This window comes from Lampris incognitus, chromosome 17 (assembly GCF_029633865.1).
Source record: "Lampris incognitus isolate fLamInc1 chromosome 17, fLamInc1.hap2, whole genome shotgun sequence".
In the NCBI taxonomy this organism is placed as follows: Eukaryota; Metazoa; Chordata; class Actinopteri; order Lampriformes; family Lampridae; genus Lampris; species Lampris incognitus.
Window position 1 is genome coordinate 38,288,044 of NC_079227.1, and position 19,049 is coordinate 38,307,092.

At 47.6% G+C, this 19,049-nt stretch overlaps 1 protein-coding gene across 1 annotated transcript in view; it reads left to right on the top strand.

Annotated features, from left to right (window-relative positions):
• LOC130127209 (AT-rich interactive domain-containing protein 5B-like) overlaps positions 1–17,600 on the top strand; it is a 126,281-nt gene extending 108,681 nt beyond the window's left edge. Inside the window, exons 8-10 of the mRNA XM_056296779.1 lie at positions 4,255–4,474; positions 12,835–15,486; positions 17,380–17,600. Of these exons, the coding sequence (XP_056152754.1) occupies positions 4,255–4,474; positions 12,835–15,483 (2,869 nt within the window). The 3' untranslated portion in view covers positions 15,484–15,486; positions 17,380–17,600. The remainder of the gene's footprint in view (positions 1–4,254; positions 4,475–12,834; positions 15,487–17,379) is intronic.
• Positions 17,601–19,049: the final 1,449 nt, after the last annotated feature.

Consider the following 19,049-nt stretch of genomic DNA (forward strand, 5'->3'; position numbering starts at 1 on the left):
TCTTTAAGTGGGCCCAGAAGGAAGCAGCAGAGAGAAAACTCCTTTTCATGAATTAGAAGCCCTCATATAAGAAGAAAAAGAGCCCCCTGCACATCTGTTGAAGCACACTTACCAAGTCTATAGAGCAAATGAAGGAAATGACTGGAAAGGCCCCCGTGAATGAGACAAGACGTGGTGAGGCAGAAGAGGATGGATGAAGGTCAGGTACTTGCAGAAGAGGCTGGGTCTAGATGCAATGATGTAAGAAAAGTTGATTCTGATTTATCAAATTCACAAGGCAAGGCCGCTGTTGATACCAGGAGATATTTGTGAAAGATGTGTAACGATGCTGTGAGATCGTCATGTTGATGGAAAATCTATGCTTCCGGTGTGGGAAGGTGGCGGCATGAATTCACGTTTGCAGCGGCCTCACCCAGTACCGTCCATGCAGTGTCTTTGTCCACATCTGCGTCTAAGTTGGTCTTCGTTTGATGGCTGGGAGAGCTGGTGCTGGATCAGCTGGGAGAGCTTGGTCTGCTGCATCCTGTGGGCCCAAGGACCACGGCCCTGCCTGGAGCTGCGCCCGAAGAGGTGACACCAAGGGTTGTCTGACGGGATGCGGAAGCAGGGCAGGCTAAGCTAACTGCTAGCCCATGCAGACCGGCAGCTCTGATAACACCGAGGGTGGTCTGACGGCGGCCTCGCCTAGCCTTGACTGTGTTTTTGGTGTCGTCGTGTGGAGCGCGGGGAGGTGTGTTGAGGGTGTCCGGCTGGTTGGGAGAGCTGGTGCTGGATCAGCTGGGAGAGCTTGGTCTGCTGCATCCTGTGGGCCCAGGGACCACGGCCCGCCTGGAGCTGCGCCCGAAGAGGTGACACCAAGGGTGGTCTGACGGGATGCGGAAGCGGGGCAGGCTAAGCTAACTGGCAGCTCTGATAACACCGAGGGTGGTCTGACGGCGGCCTCGCCTAGCCTTGACTGTGTTTTTGGTGTCGTCGTGTGGAGCGCGGGGAGGTGTGTCGAGGGTGTCCGGCTGGTTGAGAGAGCTGGTGCTGGATCAGCTGGGAGAGCTTGGTCTGCTGCATCCTGTGGGCCCAGGGACCACGGCCCTGCTGGAGCTGTGCCCAAAGAGGAAACACCAAGGGTGGTCTGACGGGATGCGGAAGCGGGGCAGGCTAAGCTAACTGCTAGCCCACGCAGACCGGCAGTTCCGACAGTCGTCCTGGCTGTTGTTTGCTCTTATGGACAGTGAATTTTTTTGGACTGTGTTCCGCTGAGTGGACTGTGTTGTTAACTGTTTGTGTTTGGTTTTTGTTTTTTTGCTTGTTCTCTCTGTTTTTGTATTTTTTGTATGTATTTGGTGGTCTCGTTTTTGGGACATTTGGGCTGTGTTTTTATATTTTGTGTTGCACTGCTCTGGGCTGGGGGACACGGAATTTCGTTTCTTTTGTGTATGCAAGTACATGAAAGAAATGACAATAAATTGTTCCTGATTCCCAATTGTGCATCCAAAAAATAAACATGCCATATTGTCATCATGTTTGAAATAGATGGATGGATGGATGGATGGATGGATGGATGGATGGATGGATGGATGGATAGATAGATAGATAGATAGATAGATAGATAGATAGATAGATAGATAGATAGATAGATAGATAGATAGATAGATAGATAGATAGATAGATAGATAGATAGATAGATAGATAGATAGATAGATAGCCTCTAGGCTCCTAGTGGCTCTTCAGTCTTGTGGTGACTTGACACTGTTTGGACACATGCCACAAGTCCACTCACACATATGGATGTGTTTTTGGAGCTCTGCAGAGGCAGTTAAGTTCCTCCATGATGCCTGTGTGCTTGTTTGCTGATGAGCAGCTCATTTGCCAGAGCTGAGGTGGAACAGCAGAGTCGTTTCAGGAGGTCACCTGCCTGTCAGCTTTTCTACAGGCTACAAGCTTCCTCTACGTTACGATGTTGTGATGTGGGCTGGCCTGGCAGACAGAGAGCGCCACCCTCCTGGAGGAAACGGAAGGCGGAGGAAGGGGGAGTTATTTTAGTGCCTCAGCTGAGAGATGGATGCAACGGCGGAGAGAGAGAGAGAGAGAAATAGGGCCAAACTGAGAGAAGGAGAGGAGAGAAAATGGAGAAAGAAAGTGGGTTGAAAATGGATTAATGGTTCCAAGGCACTTGACACAGATAAAGCGAAGCAATTTGTCTTTGAAATCATTACAGAAGAATCCAGTCTTCATTTACTGCAATTTAGAAACAAGAAAATCCACCCTTCTGCTTATAATGACAAAAAAGGATTGCAGAAAGATGAGAGAAATATTTTTGGAGACATGTTATAGTGGTTGTGGTATATGGTTATTATGGTCATTTTTCAACAACTGCTTGTGTTTTATCTTGGCAAATAGAAAGAAGTACTTGAGATGGTTTACAGTTGAAGCAATAGAATGATCAATGATGAAATGAAAACACTTGTGCTTTTGTGTACATGTGTGTACTGGGGGTCAGGGTAGGGTTAGCCGGCTGCTGTGTATGAGAGAGTCTGGGAGACTGGTCAGGAGATCCAGTGAGACACCATGACGTAGACAGTGTCCATCGGAACACCCAGAATATCTCCCTCACTCTGTCTCTCTCTCTCTCTCCTCCCTTCCTTATTCTGCTTCTCCTCCACCCCTTAGATAAACCCCTTCTGTCCCTCCTTCATATCCTTTCCTCCCTGGCTCAGAACCACAAGGCTCAGAACCAGAAGGATTAGAACCAGAAGGCTCAGAATCAGAAGGCTTAGAGCTAGAAGGCTCAGAACCAGAAGGCTCAGAACCAAAAGGCTTAGAGCTAGAAGGCTCAAAACCAGAATGCTGAGACCCAGAAGGCTTAGAGCTAGAAGGCTCAGAACCAGAAGGCTTAGAGCTACAAGGCTCAGAACCAGAAGGCTTAGAGCTAGAAGGCTCAGAACCAGAATGCTGAGAACCAGACGGCTTAGAGCTACAAGGCTCAGAACCAGAAGGCTTGGAGCTAGAACGCTCAGAACCAGAATGCTGAGACCCAGAAGGCTTAGAGCTACAAGGCTCAGAACCAGAAGGCTTAGAGCTAGAAGGCTCAGAACCAGAATGCTTAGCGCTAGAAGGCTCAGAACCAGCTGTTGCTTTGTTGCCACTAAACACAGGGTTGTCTCTGATGATGTATTTCCATCCTAGTATTCATATGATTGATAATTTTACCTTAATCCACTTTGGAAAATTCATACATCCTGAAATTCACTTTCATCTGATGCATATTAATAATAATAATAATCATTACATTTATATGGAGCTTTTCTAGACACCCAAAGCGCTTCATTGTTACATTGTTACATACCTCCAGCTTGGTCGGGCGTCCCTACAGACGCAATTGGCAGTGTCTGCAGGTGGGAAGCCAGGTGTGAGTATGTGTCCTGATCGCTGCACTAGCGCCTCCTCTGGCCAGTCGGGGCGCCTGTTCAGGGGGGAGGGGGAACTGGGGGGAATAATGTGATCTTCCCTTCAGTCTCAATTATCATTGTCATGGTTATTTGCATATGAAACCGATCATTCGTTTGGGTGGTTATGCCACTGTATTGTTTATAAGGGTGGGGGTACCTGCAGTCACTGTACTGTTTATAAGGGTGGGGATACTTGCAGTCACTGTATTGTTTATAAGGGTGGGGGTACCTGCAGTCACTGTACTGTTTATAAGGGTGGGGATACTTGCAGTCACTGTACTGTTTATAAGGGTGGGGGTACCTGCAGTCACTGTATTGTTTATAAGGGTGGGGACACCTGCAGTCACTGTATTGTTTATAAGGGTGGGGACACCTGCAGTCACTGTATTGTTTATAAGGGTGGGGATACCTGCAGTAACTGTATTGTTTATAAGGGTGGGGACACCTGCAGTAACTGTATTGTTTATAAGGGTGGGGACACCTGCAGTCACTGTATTGTTTATAAGGGTGGGGACACCTGCAGTCACTGTATTGTTTATAAGGGTGGGGGTACCTGCAGTCAGTGTATTGTTTATAAGGGTGGGGTACCTGCAGTCAGGTGAGACTGAAGAGGTCACTTAGATGATGATGAAACGTTTCTCTCAATAAACAATGTGTCCAGATGAACTGATTCACCTTTACCTGGATCGTTGAGCATGCATAAAGACATCGACAGTGAATGATGTAATGATGTAGTACTACAGTCTCAACTCAGTGCCTCTTCTGCATTGTCCACTCACCTCCCCTTCTCTTTCTCAACCCCCAACTCTAGACTCATCTTGCCCTATGAGAGGTTCACAAAAGGAGAAGAGGACAAGCCCCTCCCCCCGGTCAAATCCAGGAAGCAGGAGGTGAGCGCTAGCATGGAAACATCCAGCAATGTCAGTGGCCCCACCCCTAAGACCAAGCTGACTAATGGAGTGAAGAACCAAGACTTGAAGCCCCTCCCTGACAGAGGTGATGCCGAGGCCACCAGAGTTGAGAGCACACAGGTCAGTCAGCTGGCTTATTACTTCGCTGTATTTCTGTGTTCTCTTGGTATTTTGCCCGTTCAGGAAGCAAGGTAACGCTGTAGTTACAAAAGCAGTTGCGTGGGCAGGAAATTAGTCACTAAAACTTGTAATTTTCAAGTGAAAGGTCAATGAACAGTGTCTTTCAGCATTCCTACTCGGACCCAAGTGTGTCCAATTCTCTCTGCTGGTAGCAGCGCCATCCTGTTAATGTGTTTTACTTCTAAACTGAAGTCGATTAATGTTTGTGTCACTACACTCCATTAGCCAAGCATTAATCTTACCAGAGGAGGTGTGGTGACTGTAATGGATTTCACGGTGGCTCAGCGGTTAGTGCTGATGCCTCAGTCACAGCCAGGCTGATTCCACACACAGAGTGGCTGTGGCGGGACTGGCCCCTGGGTTGCAACCCAACAGGGGCATTTCTGTGTGGCGTTTGCATGGTCTCCCTGTATTCATGTGGGGTTCCTCCCATACCAACATAAAAGACATGCGTGTTAGGGATATACTGCTGCCATTGTTGTTGACCAGTGCACTGGCTCCACATCTGGAGCTGGTCCCCGAGGACCAGAGAAATGGCTGCCCACTACTCCTAAAAGTTAGGATGGGTGCAGGGGACAAATTCAGGGTATGTGTAGACATTTACTTGGATAATAAAATATTTCTACCTCTCTAATTATTATCCAAGCACATTTGGGAATTCTGCCCAGATATAGAGTGGTGAGTCCTGACTCGCGACCAAACAAACCATCACTACCTCTCTCACCCCAAATAAAACTCACCCATCAAGTCTTATTGACACTTTTTCTTGCTCATCAACCTATACCTCAAATCAACAACCTCTCATTTCCTCTAATCATCAGTCTCTACTACTACTTCTACGTCTACTACTACTACTACTACTACTACTAACTAACTTTCAGGTCATCATTGACATGAGCTGCTCCCGCAGCTTTCACACTAGAGCTTTTGGTGTGGACCCGAGTCCGCTTGAGCCATTACTTGGGTTCTTTTTTCTTTCTTTTTTTTTAAATGTGAAAGCTGTTTTCCAAACTCAGGTGCGCACCAAGGGACCGTACCCGAGTCCTCCAGAAAATGGGGGTCTGGGGTACGATTCACCTGAGCTGCAGCGCAGTTTGCTTTTGGTGTGAGAGCTATTCAGTCTAAAGTCAGGAAGTGAAAGGTATCCATGACGTGTAGTTCGTTTTAGTGTCAAATGGAGAATACTCACCAAAACTACAGGACAGCTACCTGGCAAGTCACGCTTGTCGCATCTAAAAACGTTTCGGCAAATAATTGCAGGGAGCCGCTAGGGTTGGGTGTCATTTGAATTTTATCAATTCTGATTCCAATTCTGCCTATCAAATCCGGTTCTTATCGAGACCTGGTTCCAATTCCTATATTTTTTGGAGAAAAAAAAATAAAACAAATATTACAAGAACAAAAGTCAGCCTACCTTTGTTCTTGGCACATTTAGGCTCCTCACTGTCAGGTGAAAAGAAGCGGCTGGTGACTCCACATGTATGGGAGGAGGCATGTGGTAGTCTGCAGCCCTCCCGGATCAGCAGACGGGGTGGAGCAGAGACCGGGACAGCCCGGGAAGAGTGGGGTAGTTGACCAAAAAATTCGATTGGGGAGAAAAAAGGGGGAAAATGTTTGTTAAAAAAAAAAGCCTAACGTGGTTAATTTGGTGCTGAAAGCATGTAAAAAAAAAAAAAAAGAAAGAATAGAAAGAACAAATATAGTGTAGCGCTCCATTTTGCCTCCCTTTTGCATTGTTGCCTGGCAACGTTGATCAATAAAAGCAGCACGTTCCTTACGTGCTGGTGACGTAAACAGACCAGGGTTCAAAACCAAAGAATGTAATTCATAAAGAGACCAGCAGGGGCAGGGAAGGGGGTAATAACCGCACTCGAGTTCGGACTAGCAAGACGGACCAAGTGTGAAAACAGCCTGAGTTGTGTGAGCAGTTTATCCATGCCATAGTGGGGAGGGCTGCCATCTTGGGGCCGGATCCCAAGAGCTATGCCGTCTGGAGCTTGGCTCCTGGTGGGGTCGCCCAAGGCAGACGGGTCAAGGGGGAGGTTCCAGATGAAGCACGATTCAACAAAGACCTCAACAGCGGAACTGGTGTAAGATGTCTCCAGGTCACAATGGCAATGAGGGTGGATGAAGGCTGCAACAGAGGGTGGTCCTGGTCCCCAGTCGTCTTGGTTCTCCATGCCATTGGGCTCTGGCCTCCCCCTGCCAAGGACCGTGTGGTGGCTGCAGGAGCGCCAGCCACTCCACGTAAAACCTGTCACGCGCAGGGATCCTCCCATTATGCGGCTCCAGGATCGACCTCTACACCCACCTGAAGACCCAGATGGACCGGAGGGAGGGAAGTCATACTCGACCCCGAGTGACCACTGATGATGATAAAGTGTGTGGTCCCGCGTCTTGACTGAATTGTGTGCATTCTTACGATTAAATTATTAAAATGGGTTATGTGTGACATTATGTCTGTGATCTCCCACGTTTCTAAAACCAGTTAAGGTTTGAATATCCTCTAGTGGGCGCCAGGCAGAAGCCTGTCCCTGGTTAGGAAAAACTGTAGATGGCGCAGTGGCAATTCTCAGTGCAATCGACGGCACAAGCAGTCATCTCATATTACAGACAGTCATCTCATGTTGCAGACAGTCATCTCATGTTGCAGACAGTCATCTCATATTACAGACGGTCATCTCATATTACAGACAGTCATCTCATATTACAGACAGTCATCTCATATTACAGACGGTCATCTCATATTACAGACAGTCATCTCATATTACAGACAGTCATCTCATATTACAGACAGTCATCTCATGTTGCAGACAGTCATCTCATATTCCAGACAGTCATCTCATGTTGCAGACAGTCATCTCATATTACAGACAGTCATCTCATGTTGCAGACAGTCATCTCATATTACAGACAGTCATTTCATATTACAGACAGTCATCTCATATTACAGACAGTCATCTCATATTACAGACGGTCATCTCATATTACAGACAGTCATCTCATATTACAGACAGTCATCTCATGTTGCAGACAGTCATCTCATGTTGCAGACAGTCATCTCATATTACAGACAGTCATCTCATATTACAGACAGTCATCTCATGTTGCAGACAGTCATATCATATTACAGACAGTCATCTCATATTACAGACAGTCATCTCATATTACAGACAGTCATCTCATGTTGCAGACAGTCATCTCATATTACAGACAGTCATCTCATGTTGCAGACAGTCATCTCATATTACTGACAGTTATCTCATGTTGCAGACAGTCATCTCATGTTGCAGACAGTCATCTCATATTACAGACAGTCATCTCATATTACTGACAGTCATCTCATGTTGCAGACAGTCATCTCATGTTGCAGACAGTCATCTCATATTGTAGACAGTCATCTCATATTACAGACAGTCATCTCATATTACTGACAGTCATCTCATGTTGCAGACAGTCATCTCATGTTGCAGACAGTCATCTCATGTTACAGACAGTCATCTCATATTACAGACAGTCATCTCATGTTGCAGACAGTCATCTCATGTTGCAGACAGTCATCTCATGTTACAGACAGTCATCTCATTACAGACAGTCATCTCATGTTGCAGACAGTCATCTCATGTTGCAGACAGTCATCTCATGTTGCAGACAGTCATCTCATATTGTAGACAGTCATCTCATGTTGCAGACAGTCATCTCATGTTGCAGACAGTCATCTCATATTGTAGACAGTCATCTCATGTTGCAGACAGTCATCTCATATTGTAGACAGTCATCTCATGTTGCAGACAGTCATCTCATATTGTAGACAGGCATCTCATATTACAGACAGTCATCTCATATTACAGACAGTCATCTCATATTACAGATAGTCATCTCATATTACAGACAGTCATCTCATATTACAGACAGTCATCTCATATTACAGACAGTCATCTCATTACAGACAGTCATCTCATATTGTAGACAGGCATCTCATATTACAGACAGTCATCTCATATTACAGACAGTCATCTCATATTACAGATAGTCATCTCATGTTACAGACAGTCATCTCATATTACAGACAGTCATCTCATATTACAGACAGTCATCTCATGTTGCAGACAGTCATCTCATGTTGCAGACAGTCATCTCATATTACAGACAGTCATCTCATATTGCAGACAGTCATCTCATGTTGCAGACAGTCATCTCATATTACAGACAGTCATCTCATATTACAGACAGTCATCTCATGTTGCAGACAGTCATCTCATGTTGCAGACAGTCATCTCATGTTGCAGACAGTCATCTCATATTGTAGACAGTCATCTCATGTTGCAGACAGTCATCTCATATTACAGACAGTCATCTCATGTTGCAGACAGTCATCTCATGTTGCAGACAGTCATCTCATATTACAGACAGTCATCTCATATTACAGATAGTCATCTCATATTGTAGACAGTCATCTCATGTTGCAGACAGTCATCTCATATTGTAGACAGTCATCTCATGTTGCAGACAGTCATCTCATATTGTAGACAGGCATCTCATATTACAGACAGTCATCTCATATTACAGACAGTCATCTCATATTACAGATAGTCATCTCATGTTACAGACAGTCATCTCATATTACAGACAGTCATCTCATATTACAGACAGTCATCTCATGTTGCAGACAGTCATCTCATGTTGCAGACAGTCATCTCATATTAAAGACAGTCATCTCATGTTGCAGACAGTCATCTCATATTGCAGACAGTCATCTCATGTTGCAGACAGTCATCTCATGTTGCAGACAGTCATCTCATGTTGCAGACAGTCATCTCATGTTACAGACAGTCATCTCATTACAGACAGTCATCTCATATTACAGACAGTCATCTCATGTTGCAGAAAGTCGTCTCATGTTGCAGACAGTCATTTCATGTTGCAGACAGTCATCTCATATTACAGACAGTCATCTCATGTTGCAGACAGTCATTTCATATTACAGACAGTCGTCTCATATTGCAGACAGTCATCTCATGTTACAGACAGACATTTCATGTTGCAGACAGTCATTTCATGTTGCAGACAGTCGTTTCATGTTACAGACAGTCGTTTCATGTTACAGACAGTCATTTGATATTACAGACAGTCGTCTCATGTTACAGACAGTCGTTTCATGTTACAGACAGTCGTCTCATGTTACAGACAGTCGTTTCATGTTACAGACAGTCGTTTCATGTTGCAGACAGTCGTTTCATGTTGCAGACAGTTGTTTCATGTTACAGACAGTTGTTTCATGTTACAGACAGTCATTTGATATTACAGACAGTCATTTCATGTTACAGACAGTCATCTCATGTTACAGACAGTCATCTCATGTTGCAGACAGTCGTTTCATGTTACAGAGTTGTTTCATGTTGCAGACAGTCGTTTCATGTTACAGACAGTCGTTTCATGTTACAGACAGTCGTTTCATGTTGCAGACAGTCGTTTCATGTTACAGACAGTTGTTTCATGTTACAGACAGTCATCTGATTCACTGTTATTGTAAAAACTGCATCTTTAAAACCCCTACAGAGACCAGGTAGCCGTTTCCATGAAAATAACTTGCAGTCACATCCAGCGGTTTTCTATAAATGAATTTCTGTGTAAAAGAGGTGTGTACTGAGGCCGCAGACCACCCCAATAAACTGCCACGAGCTCATCTTTCCCCATACTGGAAACCAATAAAACCGCCGTGACTTGCAAATGGATCTCCAGTAGTTAAGCAGGAAAAATGAAGAGAGAAAGATGGGCACGGAGAAAGACAGAAAAGTGGGAAAGGATGGAGAGAGGGAGATAGAAAAGGAGAGTGAAGAGAAGGACGGAAGAGGATGAGAGATGAAACCTCACTGCCCCTCTGCAGGCGCCCCATGCAGGGAATGAGAATGATGTTCTTCTGTGTGGATGGGGAACCAAACGACTACAGACGACCCGATGAAAGGCCACATTTCACTTTTTTCTCTGTGAATCCTTCTTGTTTTCTCTTTCTCTCTCCTAGTTGGGAATGTATGCGAGGCATATTCATTTTCCAAGGTATGCATGAGATGATGCTAGAGACATAGCTGCGGTACCCATAAGAAGCCCTGCGGACTTTGCCTCAGACCTCATGCATGTCTGGTGTGCAGTGGAACCTAAAAGACAAAGCAACCCAACACACCCCCCATTTACCCAGTACATAATTCATTACACATTTCACATACATAGATGCAAATTAAAAACTTTAATTGTGTAAGCTGTATGTCTACATTTAACACAGCTAACCCAGAAATTAGAAAAAGCTTATTTGTTTTTTTCCCTCGTGAGCCTTGCATTGTTATACGTCCATCCATCCATCCATCCATCCATCCATCCTCCAAACCGCTTTATCCTGCTCTCAGGGATGCTGGAGCCTATCCCAGCGGTCATTGGGCGGCGGGCGGGGAGACACCCTGGACAGGCCGCCACACACACACACACACACACACACACACACACACACACACACACACACACACACACACACACACACACACACACACACACACACACACACACACACCCCAAGGGGCAATTCAGTACAGCCGAGTCACCTGACCTACATGTCTTTGGACTGTGGGAGGAAACCGGAGCCCCCGGAGGAAACCCACGGAGACACGGGGAGAACATGCAAACTCCACACAGAGGACGACCCCCAAGCTTGGACTACCCCGGGGCTCGAACCCAGAACCTTCTTGCTGTGAGGCGACTGCGCTAACCACTGCGCTAACCACTGTGCCGCCTGTTATTATACATATGCAGTATGTTTTCAGTGGTTTCAGTTACTCCATCTGAGGGGCATTAGGGATCTGCTATATTTTGGCTTAGAAAGCCCGTTTTCGTTTGCAAAGAAAGTGCAAAATTGTAGACAGAAGTTGTTGTTTTTTAAGGAATGACACTGGCTTGTCAAACAGAAGGTTCACAAGATGGAGAAGAAGAAGAACATGGACAGAATACAAGAATCCATAATGATGGTTTTTAATGTGTAACACGTTCTTAATAAGGATAATAATAATAATAAATCCATCTTATATAGCGCTTTTCTAATACTCAAAGTGGCTTTACAATAAATGGGTGAAACAAGACGACCGATGACCATAACACAGACATACAGGGGTGGATGGGAAGGGGGGGCAGACATACAGGGGTGGATGGGAAGGGGGGGGGGCAGACATACAGGGGTGGATGGGAAGGGGGGGCAGACATACAGGGGTGGATGGGAAGGGGGGGCAGACATACAGGGGTGGATGGGAAGGGGGGCAGACATACAGGGGTGGATGGGAAGGGGGGGCAGACAGACAGGGGTGGATGGGAAGGGGGGGGCAGACATACAGGGGTGGATGGGAAGGGGGGGCAGACATACAGGGGTGGATGGGAAGGGGGGGGCAGACATACAGGGGTGGATGGGAAGGGGGGGCAGACATACAGGGGTGGATGGGAAGGGGGGGGGCAGACATACAGGGGTGGATGGGAAGGGGGGGCAGACATACAGGGGTGGATGGGAAGGGGGGCAGACATACAGGGGTGGATGGGAAGGGGGGGGCAGACATACAGGGGTGGATGGGAAGGGGGGCAGACATACAGGGGTGGATGGGAAGGGGGGGCAGACATACAGGGGTGGATGGGAAGGGGGGGCAGACATACAGGGGTGGATGGGAAGGGGGGGCAGACATACAGGGGTGGATGGGAAGGGGGGGCAGACATACAGGGGTGGATGGGAAGGGGGGGCAGACATACAGGGGTGGATGGGAAGGGGGGCAGACATACAGGGGTGGATGGGAAGGGGGGGCAGACATACAGGGGTGGATGGGAAGGGGGGGCAGACATACAGGGGTGGATGGGAAGGGGGGCTACGAGAGGGAGAAGCGGCAGCCACACACGACGCCAGCAGGACTCTCCGGTTCTTAAAGCCATGGTGGGAAAAAAATGTTTCGGTAGGACTTTTCAAGCCTCACTCGTCCTCAAAACAAAACTTTTTTGTTTTGTTTTGTTTTGTTTTTTGAACCGTCATTAACTGGAATTCTTTGCCGAAAAAATGAAGTTGTGGGCAGTTTTTTTTTGGGTCAATAGAAGCTGTTGTTGGCCCTCTCTTTGCCCTGTGGAAAAGGGGCCACTGATTAGACTTATTTAACTGGTACTTGTCTAACCATTTGTGCTGTGGCATCTTTCCTTTTGTTTGTTCTCTAACAAACTTGTATTTTTTTTCTTTTTATTCCATTTCTTCTTCCTTTCTCTCTTTGCACTTACTTTACTTATTGAAGGAGATGGCAGAGCGAGCCTCTAAGTTCTCCACCCGTCTGGAAACGCTGCATCCGCCTCACACCGACAGAGATGGGCAGAGAAGAAGAGAAGAGGAAGGTGAAAATGGGAGGGACACTCACACTGTGCCAAAGGATGGCGAAAAAGAAGAGGAAGATGAAGGAGAGGAGGAGGAGAAGAAGTGGAGGAGGAGTGGGTGGGGTCCCCAGGACACAGGCCCCTCCTGCTTGCTGACTCCACCAATAACAAAGGATGACAACACTGCATTCCACCTGACCCCGGCAGAGGTTCTTCATGCCAGCCACCCAGCCGTGGACCAGTGGCAACAGGATCAGTCAGAATTAAAGGGCAGACAATGTGTTGAGGCGGCTTCACCTCCTCGACATCACAGAACCCTGCAGTTTCCAGCTCTTCCAGACCCTGTCAGCGAGCATGCCAACTTATCCAGGGGAGATGACGCCATTATTAACTTCACATCACCCCTCCACACGACAAGGGTCCAGCCGAGAATCATGTCCCCACTGGCCAAGAAAAAGCTCCTGTCGCAGGTCACCAGCACTGGATTACAAAATCACAACCACTTCCCTTCTTCCTTCAGTCCGCTCCCTTCGCTCGTTGGCTTCACCGCAGGCGTAACAGCAGAGGCTACAGGGCAGCCGGCGGCAGCAACCTCTAGTTTGCCAGCAGCGACTGTCAGTCGTCCTTCTGTAATCCAGCGCACACAGGGTTTCATGTCGTGCAGAGGAGAGATTGTGGAGAGCAGAGGAGAGAGAAATAGAGCACGGGAGAGGGGGGAAAGGCTATCATCACCGTTCTCACATTCTCACGAATTTAATGTGCACCATCCACCACCTACATCAATCCCCCGCTCTCACCCCCAGCCACATCCCCATGGGGAAGAAGCACACCAGTGGTGTTTCTCCCCCCCTCTGTGCACTCCGGAAATGTCAAGAACTGGCAGCACCCCCCTTGGCTCCATCGGTGACCTTCATCCCTCCTCACAACTTCACGGTCTTTACAAGAAACCTGAGAACTGTCCTAGCCAGGAGCAAGGGCAGGCGCTAAATCCGGGCTTAAGTCCAGGGCAGGAGTTACGAAAAGGGCTTTACATTAAACAGGTCCAAGGTTTAAGTGAGGGGCCTAGTGTAGAATCCAAACAACATCAACAAACCGATTTAAGATTTCCTAGCCAATTAGTGAATGCCGACTTGAATAAAACCCAGCAGCAACTTCATAGCTTAAGCTTTGCAAATGAGTTAGCCAGTGATGAATCTAGAGAATTAAGTTTACCTAGAGATCCTGAGAGCGCTACCCCCAACTCGAACCATGACCCTCTGATGAACTTGTCCACCCATACCAGTCTGCAGGACACATCATCTAGCAGTGTTGACAGCTTGAGAGGAATAGCAGTAACATCTAATGAACAACCAACAGATCTGAGTCTCCCCAAGTCCTCCTCTCTCAAGCAATTGCCTCACCACTCCTCTTCCCAACCCCTTCCACATCATATAATGCAGCAGGACAGTGCTCGCTTGTCCCACAATGCAATATCAGCACCACTCTTTCAGAATGGGCACAGTACACTTGCTTTGGCATATCCCCCTCGAGCATGTCTTGTGCCACCAATGGGCATATCTACAACACACACACACTCTCCTTCACATAATCCTACGCTGGGCAAAGTAGGGGGCTCCCATCCCAGGGCCCCAGGGAAACTGGTAAACGATCATGCGGGAGAAGGAGGGAGGGGAGTGGAGCAAAGAAGTGAAACAAAAGGTGAACGAGAGCGAGAAGGGCAAGATGAAATAGGTGCTGCTGAACTTTACAGCAAAAATTATGACCCTAACCACACCACCCGACTCATCCGAGGGTCAAAGGTCCCACCACAGAGCATCTGTGCGACACGACCACTTAAACGATCCCTCGAGGAACTGGAACACGGTGCCTTTGAGAGGAAAATCCGAGCTGTCACACCAATGCATACCTCGACGTCATCTGCGTCCTCCTGTACATCTCCGTCATTATCTTCAGTCACATCAAAGGATGTCGTCCCTCCCTCGTCTCCACACATAAAAACAGGGAGGCCTGAAGAGACGGATGATGACATGGCACACACAGAAACCATCCTGAGATCCCTGGCAGCAGTCATGCCAGAGCAGCTGTACGTGCATATGGGCAGCAGCTTCACAGAAGGGGATAGTGGCGGACAGAAGCGAGGTGCAGCCACTTCACTCGCTCTTCACCCCACCCCAATAACCCCCCACATCTACCCCACTGTTGTCTATCCAGCGAGGGCCTTCTCGCTCTCTGAGCTGCAGGACTTGTGCAGGGACCCTCTGGGGATCTCCTTAACCACGGGATACCCCACCTCCCAAAACCCCCTCCACCCGTTCCAGCACTTGAAGAACCAGTCACTAGCTGTCCTTTCCCCTTTGGTCCCACCCTTTGCCATTCATTCCTTCATGATGCAGAGACAGCTACTGGCACAGGCAGCGGCCAGTCCCACTCATACATACGGACATCCAGCAGCAAGTGCCGCTTCATACGGAGACCTGCTTCCCCATGGGCTATGTGCCGTGTCAGTCAATCCTCAAACTGCCTTCAGCCCATCACAGCTAAACTCTGTTCACTCCAGCACTAAGTTGTCATAAAAGGTATAAAACTTGCATGCACCCACACACCCACACGTGGAAGTGAAAACTCCAGTTTAAGATTCACACACACACACACATTCAGTGCAGAGCTCTTCGTTTCTTAAGATAGAGTCTTGGCCATTCCTGGGGGACAGCTCGGAGTATATGATCGTCTTTACTCATCAAAGCACAGAAACACACCATTATACACTAAGACTGTGGACCAGTTTGGTTGTGTCTGGTATAAAGAAAAGTAATCGGCTCTGTGCATAACTGTGGTCCACTGACTTCCAGCGTCTACTGCAGCGGTCATACCAGTGTCCCGTTTGTTGGCGTGTGCTGTTGACAATAGCGTATTTTTCGTCATGCCTGCAAGATTTACCGTGGATAAATGTCAACCACATACTGTCCACACACTTTCACCTGCACCGACCAGCAAACTTTCACCTGCACCTACCAGCACATGGGTGAACAGTTTCAAGTTGTGCATGTCACATTACGTCCACAATTCCGTCCATCCGTCCGTGGATGTAACTCAGCAAGTCCTCTAACCCATACGACCACATAGGTCGTTTGTCCTCTAATACGACCCACAGGGGTGCTGAGTCCTAAATTAGCGCCCCTACCGGCGGCAGGAGACATGCCACAGATACGTTTCGTCTCTGTGCATTGTGGGTTTTTAAAACAATGTGAGAACAGAATATGTAGTCAGTGCGATGTTGTGTTGTGTCGCCGTCTAGTACAGTAACTAAGACTGCTATTGGCAGTGTGTTTACCCATGAATGACGTCATAAGAGCTAACTTAACGTTAGCCACAAGTTAGAAAGTCAGCTAGCGTGGACATTATAACCGCTATCTGACGTTAAACTGTGCTTTTATTAATATTCCCTCTGGCGATGGCTTATGAAAGGAGATGCTTATTGTTAATACGGTTATAGTAACGTATTATAATGACGGAGGACCGCGAGGAAGTAGCTTAAAACGTAGCTATAGGTCATAATAGGCTGCTGGTACAAACGACCTATGGGGTCGTTTTTTGGTGGAGGACCGTCTCACATAACTTGACATGTACAACTTGAAACCTTTCACCCCTGCACCTACCAGGGTGCAGGGGTGAAAGTGTGTGGACAGTTGTGTGCATGTGGTTGACATGTATCCATGGTGAATCTTACAAGTGTAAACTACAAATAAGACCCGTTAGCCCCCTAGCTAACGGGTCTGACCCTTTAGCCGAGCGGTTAGTGACGTTGCCTTGTGGTGCAGTACACCCTGTATCGAATCCCGCACCGAGCAAGAAAATAACCGGTTACACAAGCAACGCCAAAAATATGCCACAGTCAACAGCACACGGCAACAAACAGGACGCTGGTCTGACCGCTGCAGTGGAAGCCGCAAGTCAGTGGGCTCCAGTGATGCACAGAGCCGGCCGGCTGGCTGTAAAGCCAGTTGCTGTGAAAACGTTGTCAGCACTTGTGAAAGCCTTGGAGTTCAGCATCACTGACCACCTCTGACTCGTCTCCATGTCCATCAGAGCTGTGGTCTTCAGTTAGCTTTAGTTATGCGTGCATACAAACACAGTCTTTCTTTGAAGAGCACTGTAACGTTGTTTGGGCAACACTATATAAGCCTTACTATATCTGCCATTCCCCCTCCACAGCCCCCCCCCACACACACACACACACACCTTGTGGACCAGAACAATAGTGAATGTGTCGGTAGAATGTGGGACAGAGGTGCCTCCTGTACAGAAACATCACATTATATTGTTACTATTGTTATTAATTTAGATAATTATCTTAATTAAGACTGTTATCCCTATTACAACACCATTTCACACTCTGCAGCCTCATGAGTGGAACGTATGAATCTGCGCGTGTGTGTGTGCGTGTGTGCGTGTGTGTGTGCGTGAGACAGGCTCTCAGCGGGCAGAGGAGGCAGCTTATGATGTGCGGGAGTGTTTCAGAGGAGGATCCAGACTCAGCCGGATGCAGCAGAACGAGTCGGCCAGTTAGTAATTCGGTGCCGTTATGCCATATGCCATCACTCTAATTACTTCTACACTGCACAGGTCGCTCACATGATGATGATGATGATGATGATGACACGTCTCTGTCAATAAAGGTTGTGTCCAGATGAACCGAGTCACCCTCTCTGGTTGTAATTAACATCACTGAACACCTCATCACTACTGGACATGTGCCATAGACCCCTGTATGAGGGGCCGTGAGGGACATCATTCAGAATTAACTCGTTCATATACTATACTGAAACACACACACACACACACACACACACACACACACAAATGCTTTTACATACACCGGTGGTCACCAACCTTTGTTTAGCACTGTACCCCCAAAGCATTGCAAGCCAACCTGAAGTACCCCCTACTACACAATCAATTGTGGTGATCGCCAGGATATATCATTAATGTATATAATTCATATATACATATACAGTATTTTATTTAGTCATTAATTTAATTATACCTTTTTATAAGAAAACAAGACTCAATCTCCCCAATGAATGTGACACTTTAATCATGTACATCATCACTAATCATAATACTTGTAATAGCCGTGGTTTATAGACTTTAAAAAAAGTAAGGCTCAAACACACCAATGAATGTGACACTCAGTGGGACACTTGAGCCTGTTTGTCACTCATCCGTTTTGTGAGTCTGGGGGAGATTGTTGCAGCAGCGGTGAGCAGGTTGTTCTCCACGCTGAGCCCGGTCCTGTGTTTGGTTCTGATGTGGGTCGTGGTGGAGAACGTCACCTCACACGGGTGTGTGGGTCCAAAGGGCAGCGGGTCATTCAGGGCACGTTGCCCCGAGTCAGGATGCTCCTTCTGCACAACACACCAGAGGTGTAGCAGTGGTGTGCTTGAGTAGCCCATCTTCAGGCTCCTTCCTATCTGAGGACACATCTATGAGGTTCTCTGGCAGTCTGTCGGGGATGCTGCTGTTCATGTCCGTCACAAATGGATTACGCACCCGGTCCAGTTTGGAGGACTTGTTGACCAATCGCAGCTCTGTCACATTCACCAGTGGCAATGCGAGCGTCCAGCCGCAGGAAACAGCTCGTGTCCCCATCCTCACATCTGCTCTGCCGGAGCTTGGTCTTCTCCATGAATCCACAGACGTTGTCATACAAGCTAAGAACATGTGTGTCTTCACCTTGTCCGCTGGGTGAGTTTGCTGGAAATATCGGAGGGGTGTCCCGGCCGAGCTGCCCAGCCAGCGTCGTCGGACGTAGCCACAAGGGGGCGCGTGTGCTCCGACAGAAGTCCCCTCACTTCCCTGCGTAGCTCGAACAGCCGCCGTGACGTCGTCCCCCGGGACAACCACCGGACATGGGTGTGAAGCGGTGCTGTTCATGTTCTGACCCACCGTCTTGACCAAGTGACTGGACCAGTCTATGATTCAAAGGCCCGGGCTGTATGACGTTGATCACGTTTGCGGCATCATTCAAAACGTGGTGTAAGTCTGGGTCGTTCTCTTGCTAGCTGATGCTTCTCGGTGACTCATGCGGTGCATCCATGTAACACGAGGCTTGACCTTTTCATGTGGGCCATTAAACCTT